The sequence below is a fragment of the Pieris rapae genome, chromosome 8 (assembly GCF_905147795.1).
Source record: "Pieris rapae chromosome 8, ilPieRapa1.1, whole genome shotgun sequence".
NCBI classification, from domain to species: Eukaryota; Metazoa; Arthropoda; class Insecta; order Lepidoptera; family Pieridae; genus Pieris; species Pieris rapae.
Genome location: NC_059516.1, coordinates 7,679,818 through 7,701,758, shown reverse-complemented (window position 1 = coordinate 7,701,758; position 21,941 = coordinate 7,679,818). Strand labels below are relative to the sequence as shown.

The 21,941-nt window shown below is 31.8% G+C and overlaps 2 protein-coding genes across 3 annotated transcripts in view; one reads left to right on the top strand and one right to left on the bottom strand.

Moving 5' to 3' along the window:
- The window catches only part of LOC110992208, a 44,137-nt gene extending 23,501 nt beyond the window's left edge, over window positions 1–20,636 (bottom strand). The window contains exons 1-3 of one of the 2 annotated variants that reach the window (XR_006750369.1): window positions 12,300–12,393; window positions 11,337–11,633; window positions 10,814–10,980 (exon numbers count right to left, since the gene is read on the bottom strand). Coding sequence is in view for 1 of the 2 variants with exons in the window: in XM_045629162.1 (XP_045485118.1) it covers window positions 10,814–10,980; window positions 11,525–11,633; window positions 20,352–20,427 (352 nt within the window). In the remaining variant the exon portion in view is untranslated. Of the gene's footprint in view, window positions 1–10,813; window positions 10,981–11,336; window positions 11,634–12,299; window positions 12,394–20,351 lie in introns of those variants that run through there. The other variant, XM_045629162.1, reaches the window with a different exon arrangement.
- LOC110992207 (homeotic protein ultrabithorax) overlaps window positions 1–21,941 on the top strand; it is a 100,562-nt gene that overhangs the window by 26,834 nt on the left and 51,787 nt on the right. The gene's annotated exons all lie outside the window — the stretch shown is intronic.

The window sequence follows — 21,941 nt, the reverse complement described above, 5'->3', positions numbered from 1 at the left end:
TTGAACAAAAATAATAGAAATAACAATGAACCCGGCTCTTGCGTGCGTATGCAGTCCCATTTTAAAAATATAAAACTTATGACACGCGTAATGTATGTAGGTACCTACCCAGTAACCGCTGACTACTGAATCTTATCGTTGCCAGGCCATAAAATGTACCCTTATCACAACTAGTTAAAAACTAATTACAGGGGTGACACCACCTTTACATAAATCCCGTGGCTCCAGCGAAATGCCTCGACAAAACTTATTTTTAAGAAAAATCCCCTCGAGGCTTCTCTACCTCGCCCCTCACCATCCGCGCTCTGAGAGGAATTTATCACGATTTATATTCATGGCATAACAAAGTGAGCCTGTTTGGGGCGATACATTCAGATAGCGCTCAAATAACAAATACCAAAGCAGTGTTAAATTAAAAATACATAAGATCTTATACTTACCAATCAATTATCCTTAAAAACTATATACTTACTTAAAACGTTGATATAACTAAAACCAATAGCACCTATAGATAGGTGACACATAGCTGTGCAACAAATCCTACAAATCTATACGGGTATTGTCATAAATAAATAACGCCATTCTAAGCGTTTGAATTAATTATTTTGCATAGTATTAGTGTGATTAGGACGAGAACATGTTAGCAAATGTTTGAAATATCGTGCAGTAACTCTAGCGGCGTCGGAACTACAAATCAGCTGTGGTTTGGGCCGGAAGTGTTTAGTGCCGGTACAACAGCTATTTTATGTCTTTGACAAACGGATTCCAAATGTCGTCACGATTCCAATCTGCTGTCTAAATATAGTTCTATTCATATATTAAATTAACTGTTGATAATATAAGTTTAACACGTATTTGTGTTATTTTTCATAATAAAATTTAATTATGTAGAAATTATATTATAATTTTTGTAACAGAATACATAAAAGATTACCTCTCAAAGTTAACAACGAATGTTTAGCGAAATGACGGTCAGTTTTAGATTGATTTCAGTCCTTGTGAGAGACACTAGATAAATCCACGAAGCCTGTACAGCTGGATTGTGACAAAGGGGTGCAGTGTAGCCTTCAGGGCTCAGTCGGGGGTGGCTCCACCATAATTGATGAGGTTCTTAGCACAGCAGGGCGCAGAATTATCATCGCGCTACGACACCCGAGTACAAGCTCTCATTAATTTGTGATTAGCCCGCACTAGAGGTTTTCTTCTAATTAGATAATCAGTTTTTCTTAGGGATTTGTCTTGCTTCATATTGATGGCGTACTTTAAGAGGGCGTTCTTAATTGCTATTTACATTACACAGTTTTGTTTTGTACCAGTGCATTTATTACTTGGGTATTGTTGATATAATTTTGCGTAATAACTTTGTCATAGACGATTGTTAGTTCGACTGTAAGATTTGTAATTTAGTAAATATAAACAAGGATATTTGTCTATATTTACTAATATTATGTTTAGTATGTATTTTTCTATCGATTATAATTCTAATACCAGAAACGAAAACCTCAATCTCTTAGTCCGGGACCTCTGATTGGTATATCTCTTTCGTGATCATGTATTTTTCTGTCATGATCAGCCTTCTGTGCCTAACAAACGCAGTTGACTTTTTGGGTCTACAATCTTTTTATTTACAATATTTTCTTTCACTGTACGAGCGAACGTTTAATAGCCAAATAGTCCAACTTGCGTTTGAGTCTACGACCTAGGTATGATGAAAGTCGTAAACTGAAGCTACCACAATAATACTTATGCTAAAAGTAAGTTTTTCTTAAATGTAAATTACTGCATACATTGTTACAAAACAATATGTAAAACGTTTACTTAAAAAACTCATCCCGTAATAAATATCTTAAGCATCGTTTACTTGGAAAGAGGCAAAAACGTATTCCCCCATACAGTAAGTTAAAAGGTGGATTTCTACAATATTTATTCATGTTGGGGCAAATGTATTCTTTGTATGTATAAATAGATTTTTGAGATACCCATTATTATATTAGGACAAATATGTAAATAAATAATGGAGTCGTTCTTAATCTGATAATATTAATTAATTGTTTAATGGGTAAACACGACAGTTTTAATTAATTTATTCCTTCGATAAAATTAAGATAAAATGATTAAATACTATTATAAGAATGGAGTTTCATTACTTGATTATTTTAGTAAATGTTTCTATCATCATCATACTGTCTATTATTTTACTTATCCAGTAAAAATAACTTTTATCATGGACGGAGAAGTTTGTTTTGCTAGGGTAAAACTTGAATGGCTGGGTATCGACATGTGTTTAATGCAGTCAATTTCCTCTGCCCTGGGATTCTGCCTGTTAAATGTCCTGTTCTTTACAACTTAATAAATCTAAAATTGCTTAATTTTTTGCTTAATTTTTAATATCTTTGTAGTATTCATAAAGAAATATAATGGATTTCATATAATACTGTGACCAAGTTGTATAATAATACTGTGATTTTAAAGTAGCTTAATAAAGTTATGTTCATATGAGTAAGATTCCTCAATCAAATTATCGTCGAGTTTGTCTTATGTCTCCTATGTGGCTTAGCCAAGAAATCTTACGTTTATTAGATTAATTCTATAGGGTAGATCGGAGCCAATTTGTCTGATTGCTACCAATGTCAATGTGTATTTTACCTATATATCCGCTACCAATTTCAATAAATTTTGACCCCATCCCTCGTCCCCATCGATAAATATTTGCGCATGATTAATTCAATAAACTTATTACATTGAAATATTTTTTATCTACCTTAAGAGATTGCAAAGGGCTGGTTGCGCTATACCTACCTACCTAGCCCTAATGTGGCTCCAATTTGTCTATGTTCAACTGCATCGACTGTATTTGACATTTTTATATAGCATCAGAAAAGTGTATTTAAGGTTATCGTAGATTCTGAAATAAAAGATATAGGTACATATCTAACTTATTAAGTAACAAGCCGTAGTGTAGTGTGTAGGGCAAATGGTTAATTATAAACCTTCGACCGCATACATATACTATTATCTTCAAGTGAACACGCCTTTTTCCCGTACGGCCCAAAAGTCGAGGGGAAAAATGTAATGGCAATACTGGGAAGTGATTCTTCTAAATTAATCCAGACTACTTCCGAGCTTTGATTTTAATGTACGGATTCTTGTATAAGGAAAATGCCTTTCGCAATAGTTGCGAATAATATTTTAACTACTTAGTAAATATATATAAAATTCTAGGTATACCTTAAATCGAATAAATAGCCATATTCTTGAATAATTACGCAATAACAGTTTGACTAAAAATTTACCTTTACTAATCTGACACAGAAATTTGCTTTAAACTCAAATTTCAATGGCGTAAATAAAAAGATACTTCAAGGGGTTAAATCGTATTAAGGCAGGCCATTGGAAATGTTTAAATCGATTTTCCTCAATTTTCCGCGAGAGGGCGCTAGAGGCCCGACTCAATTTATCCGGTGTCGCGCAGCGGATCCGGCTTCACTATTGTTCGCCAAATGAACTACGCGACGAACCATACACCATAGTTACATTGCTAACGACATTGGGAAATTCGAATACGATTGTCGAACGCGATAAAGACTGAATAATATTATACGATTCAAGGAAATTCGCACTTGATTATTGCGAAATTACTATCCATTAATCTTACAAGAAGTTAATTAAAGGACGTATTAGTTTATCGACCCTTTGAACCCTTTAAATTTTCTTTCATTAAGGAGTTTTGTTTATTTCGCACAACCGGAACCTATTTGTTGGGCCGCTATTTAAAACATTCGCCCCGTCTGTTTACATAGATCAGATACGTTCAACAAAGGCTTTTGTAATTAAGAAAGATATTTTAAGCTGGCGGCAGCTTGCCTTCTACGCGAAATGAATTTACTGGATTAACTGCGTTTCAACTTTTGTTAAACGGAGTTTTGTTTATTTATTGCGATTTAATCTAATCCAAGCTTAAGGAATTTATGGAATTTAATTTATAATTATTTAACTGACGTAATTGAGTGGAGAATGCAAATACGTGATAATAAGCTATTATAGAACTATATTATTTATACGAGAAATAAGAGCTAGGTAAAACACGCAAAGCAATATTTCGAACGGCTCCCGAATATAAATTTGGACGAGAGACCAACCCCAATTTAGGAGTGCATTATTTTCGCTTTCACAGACATCCGATACAATTAAAATCTTCTTTAATTAAGGGATGGCTATATATCATTCGCACGTGGCGCACAGTTTTCCACTTGTATACCTACGCTTGCGCCTTATTGTAGAACGGCTTAGGATTACGGGCTAATGTACAAAAATAATTCTTATATTGAACGACGTAAGGTGCATATTTCTCATTAAAGGATAGGAGTTTTAAACGCAACAGTACAGTTTCTCTGTATCTCTTTTCACTTTGTCGCAGTGTCTCCTTTATTTACTCTTACATGAGGGATGCTAGCAATAAATAGGTGCGCGCAAACATATTTGACATTTACAAATACCTTCCAAATTGGTTTTCCAAAGACAATTTATTATAAATGCTATATATACCTACCACAAGCATTTCTATACTGCTCATAGTTTCTAAATAAATCTACGGGCAGTATAAATATAAGTATAAGCCCACTAATTAACTATACATTAAAGAAAAACGCGGCATATCTTGGCAGCATAAATAAATGATTAAAAACTTAAGACTCTTCAGTAAATAGGGACCTTTGTTGTAGGGCCACGTGATTATTATAATTAGCACGAAACTGTGTTTGCTTGTATAAATTAAGCATTTTGAAACTACACAATATTTGCAGCTGCATTAAAATGAACCTAAAAGATGAGCCATCAGATAATTAATCCCTTGTTAATTAAGCTGCTTCTAATTAACTTACAGATACAAAACCGTACTATTTGCTATCTGAATTAGTTTTAAGCCGCATAACCATAATATTATTATGGAAAATACTTTGGCTAAAAATCGTTGGTAAATCTGTCATAAAATCGAAATCCAAAGTCCGAAAATGAAAGCTCCCTAGAGAGTTGTAATTCAAGTGACAAATATCGAAGGCCACAATTCATTTTTCTGCTATCTGTGCGCTTGTGTCGCCATCTGTGCCGAAGGACACCCACCATTGGTTTTCCATCAACGGGCCGTATGATCTATTTTTGCTGGATATAAAACACTACTACTTTTCCCTCTACAATATTTTATATGTATTTTAAGCATCGTACGTGACTCTATTTTGGGGTGTTCCGCCTCGGTCCCATTACGGTTTTCGAAGTCATCAGCGACGGGGAAATAATAAAATTGCCATCGCATACAAAAATATAAATTCTTCGGTGATATAAAATCGTTTTGTATCATTAAAAATATTATGTCGCGATTCAGAGCGCATGCATTATCGACATCGAAAATTTCACATGCCCATATAATTTTAAGCTCGTAAAGCCTGAACAATAATTCACTGGGAGCATTTGCGGAAAATGCATTTTATTGTTAAAACGTGAATTTTATTTATCGTCGACAGCGTGGTGGGAGTATAGTGGGGGAGGCTGATTTGCAGTAGCGGCGCATCGAACCCCCTTTGGCACGGATTATTTATACTAAAGGTAATTTCGCTGGTTCATTATTGGGAAATGCAACATTTGTGCATTTCACGGCCTGTCATTTGCAGTTCATTAAAAATAAGCTGAAACCGCAATTAATCGTTCATAGCGATTCAGATTTTATCCTGCTAATGACATTCATCGTTTATTGATATTAATTTGAACAGTGAAACTGACGGATCATATATATTTCCATATTTCATTAAAAAAACAGTAAATAATAAAATAAATCGTTCATATCGTTTCAATGTTCCTTCTAAAATCTAAACGAGAAATTTATGCAATAATGTTATTAATTTTTACTAAGAATCCTTCATAGATTCTTATATGTTATTTCTTGTTCAGTAGTAATGTGTACTAAAGCGATGGTAATCACAAGGCGTAACCTACAACTAGGCTCCCGCCCATAGCGCATTGTATCGGCTGATACCTGATTTTAATTGTGTATTTATTGTTTGATTGTAACTACTTGAAATAAGTTGCTTATCAGATTCAAATTAACTATAGGATAACTGAAGAAATCACTCGCTTTAACATTTAATGTTAAAAAAAGCTCTTCGTCTCTATGTCGTGTTTTATTTCGATACAACTCCTGAAATAAAACATTTCGTATCTTTCCCTATTTAGTGTGAGAAAGAAGCTTTTAAAAGCTATTTAGCTATCCCTAGCGTCCGCAGCCGCTGTTTTTTCGTTGAAAAGCCAATTTGGAATGAATCACTGTATGGAGAGCATCTGTGCTAATTTACCTACCGGCGGACAGTCTAATGCGAGCTGTTCGCTCGTAAATATCGCGACCGAACGCCGAATATCGAAAGCCGGCATTAGTCGGATACAGCTAATACACATGGGGGCACGCGCGATAAATTATCATGTTCATTTGAATTCGATGTTTAATCTGTTCATTGCTTTAGCTTTTAATAAATAAATTTGAAAATAATTCAATTGTTCGTGTTATGAAACATATCATCTAAATAAGGTTAAGGTTGTTAATTGTTATTTATTTATTATTACAATTTATTTATTATTACAATTATTATTTATTCCGTGTTCAGTTTGCTCTGCTGTTCTGTGTTCGTTAAAAAATTAAAGATAATTTTGATTGTATAGAAAATTAATATCGGAACTTAAATATGTTTGTTGGAATGCAATGAATAAGTTGTTTGGATATGTATGAAAGAGTTATTTGTATAATGCACATACTTTGTGGGTCATTTATATTAAACCGTATATCTCCTGAAACATTGAAAAACGTATTAAGGAATCATCCATTCAATTGACTAATAATAATCCATTGTATTTGATATAATCTATGATATAGATAGATAGATACCAACGTCAAGAAGCCACTAAGTGTCATGTAAAATAACTAATAAATGTTGATAACATATGAACCTGATTGGACAAACGGACGAAATATTATGACGCATCAAGTTTCGTGACAACCCCAATTAGAATAGAAATGCTTGCTAATGATGATACAAACGAAACATATAGTCATTTTTTCTTTCACTTTACACCTCCGCCTACGAGTTTAAAATGCTATAAAGTAAAAAAGATCATATATGACTATACGATCTATTTAAACAACGACAATCAGAACCAAAAATCGCTATCAATTGCCTGTCGGTAGTCACATTGAGAGCAAACCGATGAGGTTTGCGATTCGTTCGTCTGGTTCATTATCATGTTACCCGGATAATAAATAATCAATTGCTATAGTTCAAAACGTATAAACAACTTAAATAATATAATTTCTAAATTATACAACACCTATATATGTATTATATATAGCAAAGATTCGCGTCCAATAAAAAAGTAAATAAAATTTTTTTTCATAATGAAGCAAGAGAATATAATCTTAACTAAATCAAGGTAATAAACTTTAAATTTCATTTATGAGTTAAATAAACTCTTTAAATCAACTTTGAGCGATTTTATTTCCGATAAAATATGCTTTTCCTTTTAAATCGTCTTCATTTGTTACCCTACTATTTGTCTCTTCAATATCATTTATTTATAAAAACTTTTTGTTTCAGGTAACAATAAACGCTTATCGCGCGTACGTGAGTAAAACTACGATTTATCACAAAAGGTAGTTGATATGCAATAATGGGAGCAATGTATCAAACTAGCTATCTAAGTTAAACGCAATTTGAAGTATGGCGGCTCTTAAGGCGTTCCCCCCAAAAAGGAGGGTAGGGGTTGCCTTATCGCGGAATTGCAGACTCTCCACCCGTTTACCTTAAGATCTTTAATATTAAACAATAAACCATGATTAGATCACCCTTAAATTATGTTTATATTTGGTTTACGAAAGTATGAAATCAAGATATACTTTATAAGGACTTTACTTGACACGTATGACTTTGAGTTCTTATTAAATAACGTATATAAACGCTTCCAAAGCTTTTGAACAGGTTTCCTCATACGCCTCTATCGAGATAGAAGATATTTTATTACTTTCACAGTTAGTCTGTTTTAAAAAGTATAGGTAGTTAAGTATAAAATTGCAGTAATTAAAGCTATTTAAACCATCTTTCTGTGAGTTTATTAATGAACTACGAAAATAAAAAATCAATTTACTTGAAAATGATACATTGCCATGTCGACGTCTGCAAGTATGTACGTTTATGCAAAGAGCTATACGATCTTTCGTGCCGGCATGCAACTTGCGTGCGCCATGGGGAATGAAGATGTTAAATAATTTAGTCGGATGCCCGTATGGTTTATAGGGTTATATACCTTATCCCTGCAGCTTTCCTTTTTAATTAACTGCCTTATATTTGTATCGACAGGTAGATTGATGGATTTAATTAAAGCTTTAGGTATGTTAATAGCATAAGTTTCAATTGTTAAACTTTTACGACGAACGAATTAAATTTATACAAAAGAATAAATACATTTGTTAACTATTGTATAGGTATATATTTTCTATGCGACAATTGTAGATTGATGTGTGAATGATGCATTTGACTTTTCTCAGATTGGTGCTTGTTTTTTTAGGCTAATATTACATTACATTCTATACATCATGCTTGTATTTAATACTAAAAAAATACTCTTTAGAAATAAATGATCAGACGCATCTTAAGTAAATCAGCAACAAAAACACTATTTACTTATATCAACAAAATAACTGTATGTAGCCATATTGCATATATAACAATATAATTTGGTGCGTAGGGCGGCAATAAACCAACTAGGTTGCGGTGACGCGTGGGTGCGTTGATCTACAATGCGGTATGCCTATTGTTTTCTAATGACTTAATACTCTTATTAATTAAATAATAAATAAATAAGTTGTATTTCCTTTTTCGTATATCTGTATCGTCAATAAACAATCATAATGGTAAAGCTGAAATTTATAAGTGTAGTGGGTGAAAACGCAGTGGATTCTGCAAATATTCTTACAAAAATGTAACTTAAATTATTTAAATTTAAAAAATCAAAAGAACGCATTTAACTATGCATCATAATCAAGATTTAGATTATTTTTATTTATTTTATTGATTATAGGCAAACATGAAATACACAAAGAGATAATAAATCAAAACAATTATTACAACGAAACAATTAAAATTACAAAAACTGAAAAGATGTGTGAGAGGAGCAACTATGCATATCCAGACCTATTTTTTTTATCAGAATGCTCTATCTGGACATCAGTGAGCATTTAATTTAATATTCCCGAAAGTTTTCTAAGCACCATATAATTCTAATAGAGAAGTTATTATTATACTTCAATAAAATTACAACTTGAATTGTTGTAATGCATGTACTGCGTACATTATTGAACAAAGTACAATTGGCAAAAATTGCGGTCTATTTAAAGGAGAGTGGAGATGTATCAAAATTAAAATTTATTGCCGGCGAGAAGACTTTACCGCGAGGTTACTTAGTGCGTCCCCATATTATGACAAATAACTCGAGTTTGTGGGGGAAGCCTACTTAATTTAACTAATGGACTAAATAATGTTAACTGAGATATAGAGCCGCTAAACTGTGTTATAACTTTGGACGCTATAATATCTCAAGAAATAATGCATCTATATAATATTTTAGAATATATAATTCAATGGGAACTAAAAGTCGTTGGGTAATTATTTTTAATTATTGTTGGTTGATAAAGGTTATATTACTTCACATAAAAACATTCGTTCTTAGTTTCTCCGTCATTATACCTACGCAATTTTTTTTAACTTATACGCCGTTTATCACAATTTATACTAAAATAAAATTTACTTTCTCTTATTTACCTTCGATAATATCTATTGATGCAATATTCCCACACGTGACTATCAAGATAGATGCACCTCTAGAGTAATAACTAATAAAGATTTATTGTTCTGGCTCAATATGTGCAGCCATAGCTCTTAGTTTGACGTCACACAGCCCAGTATAATCGCACTTTATATTAGTATACATTATAAACATTAGAGGACTGCGTACTGAGTAAGGGTATAAACGATATGAGTAATAGTATAGGTTCATATAATTTAAAAAAATCTGCATTAATTGGCCAATACATAGTGCGTTAGTCTGAATTTGATTTTACCACAGCCTTTTTAATATTCGCGTTTAATAATCTCGTTTGTGTTACAACAAAATAGCGCTAAAAATTCTTTAGCTAAGGTTTTATAAAACCAGGAAAAGGTTCGATTATTTTAACTTGCAATTGTTTACCTCATAACTAGATCACAGATAAGGTAAGCTTATTAAAAGCTAATAAACAAACCATTGGACTTTTAGGGGGGTTGCCACCTCGCAGAATTATGTACGACTGGGACCAATATATCAAGGGGAGGACGTGCCAGTCTCCTTGGTCTGGGTATTATAGGGTGGAATACTTAAGAACCCGGTGTCACCCCATTAAAACACTGCATTTTTGGTTAGATATTTTAATTTAGGGAGGGCGTGCATTCCTATTTGCAGTTGAGAATGTACCTTAATTATTCGAAGACATTTATATAAATGTGTATTATAAATTTTAATACTTCAACGTATTATTTATATTAGGTAAATTTGAAAACCAGTTATCATTTTTGGAGCACTCATAGACGTAAGCCACTAAACCACCAGCCCTCTGGCTGATTAAATACTATACCTAATACATATTAAGGTATTAACTTGTTTCGCTGTTATTGATTTTTAATGTATTAAAACTAAATATACTTATGAATTACGGCTTACGCTTTTATTTTAATTTTATTTTACTCACTGTGGAACGAGGCGTGAACGCATTGGACGCATTCGGAATCATAATTTCGAAATAACTCGGCTCCCTTTTGCTCCACACTTTTTTGGATAAACAGGAATCCCCGTCCCAAAGTTAATTCCCAAGATAGACATAATTTGGAATTGGATCCATCTATCCTGCGTAGGTACCTACGAACAAAAATAAGTTTGTACGCGACCGATTTATGCGGTCAAAAAAGGCTAAGTTATTTTTAAGATAAACTGCAGCACTCAGTTCATTGGTACAGTATATTTAGTTTCGAGTTATGTAGAGTTCTGGTACTATGTTTAACTTATTTTGATTTAATCCAATTTTAAAGCCATAATAATTCTTTTGAATATTAGAAAAAAAAAAATGTTTTATCAATTACCAATCAATAAACGTGCTATAATAATCAAAGACTTGACCGTTTATTCCTTTTACGAGCTAACCTTACATTACCAGGTCATAAACGACACATAAACTTCGTGTCGCCCATCTACAAAACACTCCACTGTTTACTTACCATTTTAAATGCAAATATGAGTATCGCTAGAGCGACTTATCCATAGGAATTTCATACGTTCAACGATGAGATTGTATGAATAGAAGGTCGATTTTCCCGAATCAAAATTCATTTACGCGTATCGCTTCAGCGACTTGACGCTTCACAGATATCGTAAAGATAAACAATATGCGAATTTTTTATTTCACCTTTGACACTTTAATCCAATTTGTTTCCTTGTATCCCTCCACTCAAGGGATGGGGGAATTTCTGTTCTTATAATTGCGTTTTTCCTTTGTATATGTGTCCTTGGTGGATCTGAAAATATATTTAATTATAACTCGGATAAAATTGTAGAAATTTGAATACTTATTAAAGTTTCATGAAAATCGATTGCCTGCGAGGCCGTAGCAATTCTTTTTATAGCCAACTAAGAAAATTGGCTCATTAATCTTTAAGATAAATGTTCAAGGCGTATTAGGCCCATCTTATCACTAAGAAACCAATAGAAGTTGGGATACCAACTTTCTCAATATAATACGAGAAGGATATGAAAGCTTAATATCGTCAACTACATTTTTGTTTAACTGTTAAGAACATAAAAATATTAACAAAGGCCTTGTTTAGGAAAAATATTAACATAGCTTTTGCTTTAAGGTTTAGTACCTACATTGAAAAGACTGGCAAATATTAATCAAGGTAAACTTCATTATAAGTATGACGTGGACATACCACATACACATGATAGTTTATTTAATATAAAATATAACCATTTTAGTTAGTATTTACGACATCCGCATTTTCTGAAGTGAGAAAAACACAGGTGAGAAATAAAAATAGCTTTATCTTTATTCGGTATACAATTAATGGTCTACTTAATCATTTTAGTTTATTGAAACTACTGGACGCACGCAATTTCTTCTGCGTAGAATGTTTGTCAGTACACAATAGCAGTATATATTTTGTTAAAAATAAAATGTTTACCTCCGAAAGATAACCTTGATTAGTAACATTTTCTTGTATAAAACCAGTTGCTTCATCATTGTTTTATGTCTGGGCCTCAGCTTTCTGTATGTTTCATGATCATTTGACAATCTAATAAGCAAGCACAGCTGGGAATCGAACCTACGACGTCAGGGATGAGGATGTCGCACGCTGAAGCCACTAGGCAAAACACATCTGTTTTAACATTTTATCTACAAAAAATAATTTTTAATATACTCTTACAGTGTGTTTAGGCCTATACATATTCAAATTTAAATACTCAAGATTTATTTTGCTTGGGAAATACAAATGAGTGTTGCTAGTGAGGCGATAAATCTTGTCGATGTCTTGGCATGTCGCACGTCGGGTTAAGAGCTCGATAACCGAGACTCGCACACCTACCCGGGCCAACAATACCTTCTTTTTCTTATTCCGTCTCGGCCTAACCAGATACCAGTATTTTATGCATAAAAATATCGATATATAATTGCTTCATTACGTTCTTGTGTTGGTGAATAAAATATGTGGGAGTCGTGTACAGGACGTGCAAATATAGATATCTATTATTCGAAAATTAAATCGAATATTTGTTTTTTATCGTTAAAACAAGAAGAAAGGTAATATTTGAACGCGTTTCTTTAGTTTTTTGGAGCAATATTGTTGCGCCATCAAAGCTAGGTAGATAGGACTTATTTGTCTGTAACATAATTATCACTCGCGTATTACAGCGGTCGCTTAATAACTTATTGCGTAGAAAAAGTGCGACACATATGTACTATGTATACCTTCTTGCTTGAAGGCTCTCTCTATCAATCCTCCTTAGCTTTTTATATGCAGTCAATTTTAAAGAAGTGCTATTTATGGGCAGGTGTACGTGTAGGTGTGACATTCTTTGTGGTAATTTTAAACACAATAAAAGTAAATTAAAGGACATGATTACACAAAAAGTAACTTGACTATATACAGTCAACACTTATCTTTAATTATTTCGACTTGTTATAATTCCAATTAGGATTATTGGAGAAATAACTGTATGCAATTATATATATAAAATAATATGAGAAATGTAGTAGGCACCTATATGTGTGTTTTAATTTCTATTTTGTATCAGAATATCCATTGTATGTTGGAAGGATATTAAGATTTTAGTTATATATTTTGGACACCCTGTATTATGCGTCTGTTCAGACGCGATCTCTGGTGTCTGTCGGGTCTGTGTCGCTATCGTTGTATCGCAGTGCCATGCCGTTTGCTTTATGGTGCCAGCTTTGGTGTAATATATCATGGGGATCGCACGCCATGATTCATTCCGAGCCACTTTTTAACTCGGAACGCACCTTTAATGAAGGATGCGATAATAGAAATTAAAAACGATAACAAAGCTAAATTTAATCATTATTAACGCTTCTATAATGAATTGAATCAAATGAGTACTTGCGAGCGAGCCTTAATTTGTGCCAACAGCCAGATCCTTGTCGTTTATAATTGGCTGAACTTGTCGTTCGACTCAGCTTTTTTTGCTCTTCCCTACATCGACATTAATCTTCGTCTCCCACGAGGGACGTAAATGGCGACATAGAGGCCCTGAAACAAGCTTTGATGTGACGTACGAATACACGGCCATGTTATGTTTTATTAAAATTCAAATTTCGAACAGAATTTCCTAACGGCGCCGTGCTGAGTTCCAATTATGCTCACGTACTGAATATCGTTTTCGAAATTCAAAATATGATTTATTTGAAACAAACGACGTGCGTAGCGAAATTAGTAATTTACACATACGTTCCCAATATTTAACTAAGCAATAACAGACAGCGCGTATTCGATAAATTTACAAAATAGAAACAGACTATTATAATATTGCGTCATTCCTAAAAAAACGGAACAAATCCTTGTTGGTGACATGAATAATAATGATTTAGTTTTGAGGACATAATATAAAATAGTTATATTATTACGTTTCATCCAAAAGATTTAACCTACAACTTGTTTACTTAAAACAGTCGGCTAGCGAGCTCGTTACATAATTCATAACTGTTTATGCATATCGGAACAATTGACACATGTAACACTTTGTCTCGTATATTTATTTTAATTTTATACTAGGTACATAAGGAAAAGATTTTTTTAAGCTTTTATTACTAATTTAGAATTATTAATAAACTAGATTAAGCATTGTACATATTTAGGATTTAAAATATACTTTATTAATCTAAATGTATATTAATTAAAACACGAATGAAGCATTATGAATAAGATATTAATTATATTATTGTTTTACTAAACTAATCAAAACTTAAAATTGTCTCACATACCTACATCATAAATTTTGTTAGGTATGAAACTTTAATCATTTATTAACTAATACAAAATTCAAAAAGACGGTCACGAAATAAATCTGCATGTGTTTTTTATTTAAATAAGCCGTGATTTATCGCGTACGTTTTATTTTAGTCCAGTTTTGTTTTTGGTTCCTATTTTTAAATTTCGAATGAACTTTAAAACTTTACGAAGCTCAGTTTCATATAGAAACTTTTATGTAGGTGTTTCGAGATCTTGCCTATGCCTCACAGTAGTCGGATAAAAATGCAAAAGCTTAAGTTAAGCCGCAGTAAATAGTCGGGCAGTCTTCGCCGTTCGCGGGCTAAGCCAAAAAACTGCAAGTGGCTTTAATAAATTACACATTTAACACTACGTATTTTATTGGGTTACCTACTCATTAACGGCGTATAAGTTTATTTTAAATCATATACAACTTACCCATTCAACCCATGTATAAACGGCGTATCATATTAAATATGTTCATATAATTAAAATTTTATATTTACAAATATATAGCATAACCGAATATATTTCATATTTAAAATATAAATTTAAACATTTTTTAAGTTTCAATTGATTTCTGCCGTTTATATTTTTAGTTATTGTAGTGTTGAATGTAACAACATATAGTCGATAGGTATTTACCTAATAATTATATATTACCTAATAATTCATGCTGTTAGATAAATCATGTGGTACTTAACTCTATATCTAATTTATTTCGCTTGTATTTTTCAATTTTATCAAATTGTTGACCCTTGTTCACCTCTTGACTGATTGGTATTGACATCTCAGTTCCTTTCTTACTTGTATAAGACAGCTCTTGGAGACTTTGAAGATTTAGTTTGTTAGAAATTAAAGTAATATGTAATAATTTAATTTAAATTTAACATTTAATTAAAACATAAAATACAGTCATGAAGATATAATATTTGACAAATGAAATAAATTTTATGTCACATTGATTAGCAGTTTTGGTCCTAAGATCGATATCTAAACTTGTATTAAGTCAGAACGTTATACAATTATCCATAGAAATAAGTCCTTAACAGACAGCGCACGAGGTAGATAAAAATCTATGCAATTTAAATTCAGCTTAAACTTATCTTTACTCAATTCCCTGATTCGTCACGCTTCTCTTAATAAATCTGCCTAAACTCCCTTGCAATATAAATAAGGCGGATCTTGTTAAAACTTGCGGTAAAAAACTCGTACATTTTCCCGTTTTTAAGCTTAGACGCTCCCCTTAAGATGGTTTCCGGGGCCATAAATATGTAGATATACGTTCACCTGGGTTAAAGACTACGTAATAGATAGAATTTAGCCCTTATTTATTCTTAAATAGTCACTTGAATTTCCGTTTTACCATTGCGCATACCCATTTATTTACATCACGTGTATTTAATCAAATGCCAATTTAAACGTGGTCCCTAAATGTCATTGAGTGATGATTTATTTAACATAATTAAAGTCTTATTATAAGGACGTAATAATCCTATTCAACATCCGTTTTAATAGTGTAATAAGAGGAGCATAAAAAGCTGTCGATATCATGATTACGATTATTTGTTTTATAATCAATAGGAAATTATGCGAGGACTCATTGCGATTCAATCATAATTACACATTGTTATTGTAAGGTGAGAAACAATGCCAATAATAGAGATTTGCGAGATAGTAAAACGTTTATTTCCCCGCTATTAGCCTTTTTTACAATTACATGAATATTATCGATCACAAAATCAGTCAACTGCAGACTAATTAGTAGATAATTCCTTTGACTTTAATGCGTCAATTGAACTTATATGTTGTTATTAGCTTATTAATCCTATATACGTGACTTATAAGCATTGATCAAACTTATGAATATTATCAGAAACCTTATCAGTAAAAATTGTAGGAAAACTAAAAAAAAAGACATATCCTTTACACTGAAATAGAATAAATGAACATATATGTAATTATTAATTTATACCCATAAAAGTGAGGAGATTATTATCGAGAATATTATCAAAACGGAATCCCATAAAATGTAACACTGTTACAATTCACAATTCTGTCACTGAAATAAGTCACGCAATATTAAATATTATTATTACTTTATACAGAGTTCCCATAAACTAAGACACAGCGCCCAACACTAATTGTAAGATTATAACGAAAGAAATTGTCGACATATATCCAAATGTATGCGCTAATGACTGCAAGAACTTTTGTATTGAATATTTCTATAAATTTAAAAGAAAATCAAGTCAGTACTTCTATTTAGACACGAGCAAATTATTAACATGAAAGGCTTGACAGTTTGACGTAGTGATCTAATTATAAGCAACACAGATTCTACAATTATCTCATTAGTCATTAATTACTCAAAGTAAACATTGATGTTCTTATCACATGTCAACTTTATCATAATTTAGTGATTGCTTAGTTCCAATAACGTTCAAAAGCTCAGCGCTAAGAGCTAAATGTACTTAAACCCAATTCATAAATACACAAGTTGTAGTCTGTACACAAAATACTGTTTTTTAAGAGAAAGCAACAGCTAAAAAATTCACATCGTTATGCTGTTGAAAAAAAAACTACTCTAGCAACAACTGTTTTTTTATTATTATAAATGTCGTGTTTATATTTTCATATTTGATAATTTATTCAATAAAGAAAGTTTTTTTAATTGCCTATCTCATACCTAATCCGCTGTTTTGGTGTAATTTTTTATTATTTTATATTTTTGCTTAACAATAAGCAAAGACTGCTAGTATTTTTATTATATGTATTTTTTATTTTAGTAACATTATGTTTACCAAAACTGTCACAAATTTTAGAAAATATACCTTAGTAATATTTCCTGTATATATGATGAGATAAACTTCAATATATAAATGTTATAATAAGCGACTTATAAACGTAGTTGTTACTATTAAAAATATTTATAACACTATTGATGTAATCTATTTATAGGGCTAAATTTGTTATTTACATTAATATATACAATCTCATTCACACGTTACATAAGTCTAAACGCAGGTGTTAAAATCGTATTACTAACAAACAGGCGCTAAGCTTCGGGATTCGGCAGACCATGCCGTGGTAAAATGGCCGAAGATTAGCCGTTATTGGGCTTGCGGATAAAATGTTTCATCTCAAATTACGGTTAATTATGTCTTAATATACCCTTAAAGTGCTCGGATTATGGCGCCATTTGAAACTTTCTAAACGGGTTCAACTATGGGAAGTTGCGTATTAATCAAGATCAAGTAAAAATATATTCTATCACAAAATATCCCTTTCTACATTTTTATTCTGCTACTCTACTATTGGATAAAGAATAATTCCTATATTAATTTTCATCTCCACAATTTACTTGTTGCATAAGTAAATTACAAATAAATTCCACACGCGTCGATGTATATTGACGATTTATAATAACAGATAGAAAAACATATTAAAACCGCTTTTGCAAATTAAAGTTCGTTTTAAAGTGTCTGCGTTAATGATGTTTTACTATTCAATATCACCATATATGCCTTATATTTAACTATGTAATGAAGTGGAATAACTGGCTTCGACGTTTGTGGCGTACAGTAAAAATGGCAAAACCACATCAAGTAATTGCTACATAATACATCTAACGCACGCTTCGATATCCTCTGAGTTGCCAAGTTATAGAAAACTATTTACACCTTTTCAAACTAAGCCATACAGATAACATGTCTTAGCACAAAGCTCTTCGATAAGCTCACAGAACTTTGACAATTTTCGTGACATCGGTCAGGCGTGAGGTTTCGTTAATTTTGGGCCCGGCTTGAATTTGCATTTTGCACGCGTGATAAGTGGCCTGGATTACACGGGATTCCACCAACAGCCTCTGTTTGTACTGAAATAAAGGGCTGTTAAACTTTTTTTCATGGTAATTTGGGTCACCTTTAAGAGTAACGGTCGTTGTAAATTTGTTTAAGTAGGCTTAGCGCAAACATTTGTTTAAATTAAGGCGAGTGTTCTTAGGTAATGTTGTATAAAATATTTTAAGATTTTTTTGGAATAATAAATTTTACAAATCTTAATATCAACAGAGAGCTTTTGTAAAAATAAAATGTTAATAATCTCATGTTATTTGTTGTAAGACTATCAATTTAAACCGCGAATGCAGTCCGGCTTACTTCCAAAAATTTTTCAGTAAATCTTTGGCTTTCAGTTCACTTCTTTTGCTAAGGAAGACTTGGCAGCGTATTTTATTTCTGCAAAGCTTGCTTTGCACTATGAACAAGACAGAAATAGCTTACAATAGTAAAACAGTTTATATAACAAACACGCACATTTTTACGAAAAATTATTATACCTATAACTGGTTAGGTTCACGTAGAAAACTATTGAATTATAAAAATGTTAAACTGTTAACGCGTTATTATCTATATTAGTACTTATATATGTACTTCCAAGTTATACCTACGTTACAATATATAAAATATCCAAATCAAATCTCATAATCAAACATAATGTGTTATACCTATTTAGGTATACTAAGATAGTAAAACCATTAAAAGAACCTTAGGATAAATAATCTAAAGTTTTTCCTTAAAATCATAAATCAAAATACAATTTAAGATTGAAAGTTAAACGCGACTAAGTTTCACAATATCGCACTACTGCACATTGAGTTTTATCTTTATCTAACTTGCAACTTCAAGGAATATTCACCGGACTTTGAATGAAATGCTTGAGAAAAATTACATTTTCCGCTACAATTCACAATTTTAATGGGATGAAATTAATTTCTTAAAACGTAATGTTATTACAATGTTTTCATTCGATTTGACTATTTATATAAACCACAAAGGAAGATATTTTATTTGTATTTACTATCAAGTACAATACTTGATATAGGTACCTATAACAGTTAAATCACATTGAAAAATAACTTAAATAAGAGCACTTATACATCCTCTTGTTTAATTTTATTTATTTAATATACAGATTAAATGTCAAATTGTGTCTGTGTGGTAAAATGAGATAGATCAGGGAATTGAAAACTATGCAGTTGATTTATCTTCTAGGACAATGACAGTTCCATTATATATTCAATAATATAATTTAAATGTAAGATAATGCTATAAAAATCAATGTCTATTAGTGGTAAAAAGCAATGATTTCAGTCCTAAAATGAAACCTATGTACACATAAATAACACCAATATAGTAGTAATTTGTTTTTCACAGTTGTCTACACTAATTAATTAATAAAATAAATGTAACTTAATATTAATAAATATACAAACTCCAAAGCACTGAAAATGGGTTTCATTTAATGAAATTGGCAAATATGATATATACCTACTAAAAGAATTACCTAATTAAGTAGGCGGACTCTACTACGCATGCGCGGCCGACGGAGAGATGTTTTCATGTCATTTATCGAATGATTTAAAGAATTAAAAAAAACAAATTTCATATAGATTATATTATAAAGGGTTTGATTAAATCCAGACTTAATAGTTATAAAAATCATTAAAAGTTATATCTATTGAAAGATTTTTGTAAAATTATGTCAAACACTAACAATTTTCTGACGATTACTATGATTATTTTAACGTTTGTAATAATATTCCAAAGGATGTTATAAAAAATACTACATTTTTTAACACCATGATGATTATAATATTTAATTAGATACCTAATTTTCCTTCCATAACATTTTTATTGTAGTTTTTACATAAATTTCTTATTGGAATACCTTTTGATTTGTTTATATGTTTATCATACGCCATATTGTTAAACATTTCATGATCCTCCACTTGTAAACAAAACATGAATTCTGAATTTCATCTTGAGAAATTTGTTTGGCGTCCCCCAAACACACTCAATTTAACACACCTACGTACAAAATAACTTTATAATTTATATATAATACCATTATAACACTTTGTAACCACAATATTTACACTATAACATTCTGAAAATATTTGAAAAACTATGAAAATTGGTTAAAACAAATGAGAAATACTTTAACGCGTCATTGGCATTCGTTCAGTTAGATGGCAGGTCAATCGCGTCATTCAATATGGCGATGGCGCGACCGCTTCTCATTGGCAGTCGCGCGATACGGAGTGAAGTTAGTCATGTCGTGAGAGCGAGATAGATATATATAGATGTCATGATGCTAATAAAAGATGGGAGATGGGTACATTTGTATGCTGGCAGCGTTGTAGACCGGTTTCGTCTGAGGCGTTTGCGTATGTGTATGTGAGGGCTATGTGTCGAAGGCAGGTAGACGCTACCTATTTATAATGACGGATCGTATCGCAGAGCGCGTGCTGTTTCGAGGTTATTTTAAGTAAATGTTTATTATTGTTAAATTTTATTTTCTCTATTTTCAGGTACGGAAAACTTACGGCGTTAAATATTTAGATATAGTAAGGTAAATATTTGGCTGATAAGGTGATTATAATGAAGAACAAACTGCTCAATATCTGACTCAAATGTTTTAAAAAAAATACCTATGTCAACTAGGTATTTTGTAATTTAGATAAAAAAAAATTTCGTACCTACATAGTGTAGGTTCATTCCAGATAGCTGAACAGCTGATTCTACATCTCTTGCGTAATGTAGGTATGAACTCAAGAGGCGAGATTCTATTTTTATAAGACATAAAACATCGTCTTCCAAAATATTAATGTATATAAGTATACCTATACTATATACCTATTACGTACGGTAGTCATTTACTAAGTATTTTTATAGGTACTTAATATAATCAAGCATTATTATAAGAAGACAGATATAATGTTTTGTGTATTTTTGTAGTAATATAATTATGTAGTTCACGTCTATTTTTCTTCCAAACCAGTTAAGATAATATAGCGATTTATATCTATACTGAGTAAACAAATTCTGTTTCGTCCAAAATCATAGACTAAAAATATCCTAAACAGATCCCAATGGGCCGAGATAAATGTATATTGTCGCGTAACTATCAATAAATATGCTAATTCAACACTATAACGTCCGTATGTCGCCTTAACATTAAACGAGTGAAAAAGATATCACAAAATTGCACTGCGCAATCAACTTCCGTCATACAGACTTTAGACAAGAACAGAGAAAATCTCACTGTGTTTCTTTTTGTGGAAAGTCGTATATTTTTTCCTCGATATGAGAGTTACGACCTTCTGACTTTGCTTGCCAGTTTTATCGACCTAGGCAACTACTAACCCAATAAATTTTGGTGTTTCGCTCAGTGAACGAATGCATCGTCCCAGATACGAATGTGCGGGATCTGACCGCACCGATTTATGCCCCGGATTATGAGTTACCAAACAGTATT